At 32.2% G+C, this 5,796-nt stretch overlaps 1 protein-coding gene across 1 annotated transcript; it reads right to left on the bottom strand.

The window, feature by feature from the left end:
- Positions 1–327: 327 nt before the first annotated feature.
- Positions 328–4,056, bottom strand: LOC132748966 (delta-type opioid receptor-like). The gene has a single exon (XM_060738627.1). The coding sequence runs from the start codon at positions 3,970–3,972 to the stop codon at positions 3,085–3,087; it is 888 nt and encodes a 295-aa protein (XP_060594610.1). The 5' UTR covers positions 3,973–4,056; the 3' UTR covers positions 328–3,084.
- Positions 4,057–5,796: the final 1,740 nt, after the last annotated feature.

Genomic DNA, 5,796 nt, shown 5'->3' on the forward strand with positions numbered 1-5,796 from the left:
GTTTTGCCCGTAGTACTTGGCAATTCCTGTTTTTTGCGTTGCAGTGTATGGCGTTGCCGTACAATGGCGTCATTTGTGGGTTCTATTTATACGCTTGGGTTCCCAGCGATGAATGGAATCTTCAATTTGATGTCATTTGCGGTAATCTTTTGGACTGTTGAACACTGTGTTTTGCGTTTGCGTTGCGTTGCGTTTGTATGATACTGTTTGCGTGTTTTTGTATGTATTTGGACTTTAGCAAAAAGTAAATGTGTAATATAAAGCACGTCTGATCTCCTCTCGGTCGAATTATTTTGACACGGGATACCCTGTCAATTTGAGCGGCCAAAACAATCCAACCTTGAATTGTATTTAGTGCGATATTGCTTTATTGTTTGCAATAACATTGTTGAAGCGTTCATGTATGAGTCATATACATATAACAAAATTAAATATGAAAATGTTACTCATAGTCGTTTTATTTTATTTCAATTATTAAAATAAATATTAATTACTGCTTTGACATATTTCTAATAATCGATTTCCAGATGTATTTACAACAGGGTCCATTAAAAATCTACAAGGGATATTAACAAATCGATAATCATCATCGTCGCTATTTTGATCAATTACAGAAATAAATTTATCATAGTGCGAACATTTTTGAATAAAATTATTCTTACCGCCACATCTAGCGTTTACATCGCCAATCTAAAAGAATGTACTTTCTCACGCCTCTTTCTAATAATTCAAAAAAACCTTCTTCGTGCATGGTAAAATATATAGAATTACTGGGCGGGATATATAAACAACAAAGGTAAACATCACTATCTAAATTGAAAAAAGATTTACACAGTTTAATCCATATAACACCACTATTGTCTATTTCAGATACTGTCATACCACTTTTTAAATGACTTCTTTAAAATAAACATACACCCCGTGACCTCTTTTTGAGTTTAAGCTTTCAGGTCGGGGAACTGAAATGCATTCATACCCATCTATTTCGTACACATTATAGATTTTTTGCCAAGTTTCACATAAGAAAACATTATCAAAATTTACAACAAAATTCAAAAAGTCTTCATCACTTGAACAGTTACCTAAACCTTCAATATTCCACGATACAATAGATAAAGCATACTTTTCGCGTCTGTCCTAGAAATTTGGTAGTCCACGAGATTGCGGATCGAACAATTTATTGTTCATATAGAGTTTATCACGCACTAATACTGCTCTTTTGCCCTGCTTTCTGGCCTCGATCATTTCCGGTATAAAAGCCTTTCTTCTCTCTTTCACTTCTAAGGGATACTGCTCAGCTACATTATAATTACTGTATTTTAATTTTACATGTTTTATCGCGTTTTTAATCACAAGCTTTGAGTCGGTTTTTTTAGCTTAACCACGATTGAACGTTCTTTGCCGTGAACAAATTTCCCAATTCTATGAGCCCTTTCAATCTGTATTTGCTATCAACTTCCGAAATTTTCTGAACATTTCTACACAAATCTATTATTTTGGCTTCACAATTTTCATGATTAAAACCTGACGTCATATCCGGTATTGCAGACGATGTCGTTGACTGACTGGCCTCATCCGTTACGTCACTGTTTGCCCATGCTGATGTGGTTTCACCACGTCCTAGATATTGATCACCTATGACCTCCGTACGAACTACTTCATGACCCATATCTGTTAACGGTGCTTTTGACTGTAATTTGCCCTCGGGTATTCCAAAAAACATAAGATTATCACGCATAGAGCGACATTTCAGATCAATAATTGAATCTTTCATACATCTAATTAATACATATAATGCGGATAAAAATTTGCAGTACACATCTTAACATATCTTTTGATGTTTAAGAAGAATAATTATATACATATATAAAGATTTACTTAACTGTTGTTACATCCTTTATTACAATATACAGGATCTTTAAAGCTGCACACCTCAAGATGAGTAAAAATATTTCTAGGAATTCAATCTTTAGAAAAATGTATTAAGATCTTAAGAAAAAGTAAAAATATTCAATATTTAATTAATCATTTACAATGTACATGTTATGTGTGATTAATGATTGATTTTGCAGTATCAATCACTATCTTTCAACTGCGTTACTAACGCAGTAAGGGGTATATAAGTATATTTTAATTTCCTTTGGTAATGTACGTGGATTGTAAGTGCCGTTTGCAATGTGTAAATTACTTTCTTTGTTCACTTCACAGTATTTTACTTTTAAAAAACATTTTCAAAATTTTTATGAAATCGGCGTGAATCTGGAGGCATGCTGCTTTAAAAATATTAATTTCAAAATTGATTGTTCTTATTACCATTGCTCCAGCTTTAACAGTTGAAATTGCAAGATGTTTGAATAATTGAGGATTTCGTGGCATGTAAAAGAATTTTTATGTGTTGCATTCCTCTTTCCTAATCTATTGAATATTTGAGGAAGCAAAGATATTTTCCTTAATTCATTGTAACATTGAAGCGTGTGAGCTTATCATGCTCTTCAATAGTATATTCTTGGTGAACTTGAAAAACGTGTAAAAGATAGTAATAAAAAAACAACTCATGATTAAATTCAAATCGTACGAATATTGTGTATGATTCTTGGCACGATTTGATGTAAAACAAAAAAGTTTAGTTGCTTTTCATATTTTGGTCAATTTAACAATCAAGATGATTATTCTGAAAAAAAAACTGAGCTGGTGTACGATTTGAAAAAAAAACAAAACAAAAAAACACACACACACACAAACACACACACAAGTAATTTTGAAGTTATACTTCAAATGGTACGCAAATTCGAAACATATTACCTCCGCGGTGATCATTTAAGATATCAAAGCTTGTGAGACTTTCCCAACAATTTCTTTTGTTCATTGACCCAAAAGAGAACTTTTACACTTCATTAAATGAATGTGAATATCTGTAATCGAAACGGTTATTTAACAAAATTTACAGCTCAGTCTTAAGTAATATGTGATGTACCTTATGTACCTTTAATTAGGTCTCTCATATTACTACGGCTTTATTTGTTTTGTCAACAATGGTGGTTCTATCTGATAATATTTTAAAGTCATTTCTCCTCTTGTAAAAAGCTACTTTAGTCCAAAAACATTTAATAAACGTGTGATAGACTCCTTTAAATCATTTCGAAAACTTTCTTCAAACAAACAGTAAAGCGCGCAGTTCAATCCACTGTTCAAAAAATAGCAAATATAAATTAGATTTTGATATTGCAAAAGCGTGGTCGATGCAATGTTAAGTGTGTACATGAAAGCAGCGTATGGACATGTTGAAATGCAGTGCAGTAAACTTATCGATATGACGATCCTTGTTATATTTTTTATGCTCCTTTGTTGACGTGTCCTTTCTTGGGATATTCGCTTCCATACACAAATGGCTACCAATGTGATAATGTTACTGCTTGTTATCAATATCAAAGGCAGTAGGAATGTGAAAATACCGTACGATATGGCATCCAACAACTTGAAGTCAAATTTATTAACATCATTAATATTTAGATAGCAGTTAGTTTTATTTTCATTGGACACTATGATTGAAGCCGTACTCAGAACGTATACATTCAAAGCAAACGAAAACAGTATAATACAGCAAATAGCAATAATAGAACGTCTTTTTACATTGCTTTTGTACATTTTAAGAGGGACACAAACGTATAGCATTCGTTCCACTGCGATCATAACCGTTATCCACGCTGAAACTTGTGGTGAAAACATCCCAAAGAAAAGAACAGGTTTACAAATCCAATCATGTTTATTACGTAAATAATATCCTGACGTAAAAAAAGCATACTCAGTTCCCAACATTAACAGAATAAACAAATCATTGAGAGCTAAAGTCCACATGTATGTTTTACAGTTTGTTGTTTTGCTCGTTTTGCCATATTTCCATATCAATATTGAGATGATATTGCCGATTGAACCAAGAATAATAATGGTGACTAAAATTACAACGAATGTCATTGTATACTGATAAAATATACACGAGGAAATTGAACTTAGAATTAATAAAGTATCTTAATACCAAGAGAAGCTTTATAAAGCGTCCTGCAATCAACACCCACAGAACATTTATTAAGCGTCCTACAGAGTAAATTATGTTATGCAATAACTAAAAAATTTTGACATTTGCAAACAGCATAATATGTGGTCGTACAAATTAATTTAGCTCTTATATCTCATGACATTTGGACAGAAACGAACATATTTTTATTATTGGCATACTGGCATTAAAGTCAATTTATTAAATGTCATTTCTTTTATTATATTTCTTATATGAATCAATAGTAAAGTTTATTGTTTTATTATCAAATATGCAATATGATTTTTGCTACTATCCCTGTAAAATCTATATACCTCATAGATGTTACAGTCATTATATAAATAGCACATAGATTTGTTGGTAACAGTGAAAATATTATCCGGAGAAAAATACTGTAACCGGAGTCTGTAATGATCTGAAATTTTCAGCTAAATCAAACTGTAACATAAAGTAACCAAGACTATCAAATCCCTACCTTGCAAGTTCACGGGGAGGAATCACGCCGTTCGTTACCCAAACAAACAAGATGGCGGATGCAGCCAAAAAGTAGGTTTTTCCCTTTTTTCTCTGAAATTCGTGATGTTCTTGTGTAAAGGTACATATAACAACCTTCTACACAATTTCCCTGGCACACAGAAATTTATTTCATGGTGTTTCGTCCCGTACTTCTTCTGAAATGCGCGTCACCAGATTCGAAGCGAGAGAATTTTCCACCGGTTTGATCGTGGTAACGTACGGCTTCTTCACTCAAATTCGCTGTTTCTTTACATATATGTATATTAACTGAAACCACTGACTTTAAAAATTTGTAATATGTTGTCAAGTAATCATTCATGCCCATTTTGGCTAGATTTACTGGTGTAAATATTAATATTGGGGCATTTTCCGGAAATGATAACGTATGGCGTATAAAATATCAATGATAACGTACGGCGCATTTTTCTACTTGGTGGATTTCTATTTGTCCAGTCAGCTGATAATAAATTATTTGTATGTAGGAAATGATAGATATTTGAAACAAAAAGTTTGTCATTTCAGAAATAAATTTTATTGAACAATGCTGCACCATCGGGTATCAATATCTTTCTAGCTGGTGGCATAATAGATATTCGTTGTAAATATACCAAGTAAAACACACTTTTATAGTTTGAGAATATTTTTGTATAAAATGCAGAATGGAAAGAAAAGCCTCCACTTTTAGGAAACATTTGTGTATTGTTGTCTTCACATTAAATTTCGCCAGTGCTGTGCGATAATTATGGTCTTATCCCCTTATCAGAAAGAAGAAATGCATTCACCAGAGCAAAAATGTTAAAATGGTACGGAAGACTCGATATATTTTCTTTTCCAAAATTACTTTAACAAATTACTGATAAGAAAATCTTAATATTTGAACCACGTCAAACATAAACAAAACGAAAAGTGATTGCGACTAGCTTACACCCAGAGGAGATGAGCCTGTGTTTATACAATCTGGTCGCTCATTAAAAGAAAATTCATAAAAGAGAATAATGAATGAGTATAGGTTCTATATTGAATTTATTGAATTAGTTAAAAAATAATGTTTTGCGAAAAAGTTCAATAAATTTATTACATAAGAAATTTCCAGTTTATTTGACGAAACGTTTTCTATTTAGCGTGACGTTGTGCCACTATGACGTCAGTTATATTTGCACGACATAATTATCCGTACAGTTTTTTATTATAAATGATTTGATCAAAACAATTACATCCAATTCATAAAT

Source organism: Ruditapes philippinarum, unplaced genomic scaffold (genome assembly GCF_026571515.1).
Source record: "Ruditapes philippinarum isolate M1 unplaced genomic scaffold, ASM2657151v2 ctg1204_1_1_1_1, whole genome shotgun sequence".
NCBI classification, from domain to species: domain Eukaryota; kingdom Metazoa; phylum Mollusca; class Bivalvia; order Venerida; family Veneridae; genus Ruditapes; species Ruditapes philippinarum.

Bases quoted from the DNA above. Each gene is read 5' to 3' on its own strand.
- LOC132748966 (XM_060738627.1), bottom strand. From the start codon at position 3,972: ATGACATTCGTTGTAATTTTAGTCACCATTATTATTCTTGGTTCAATC.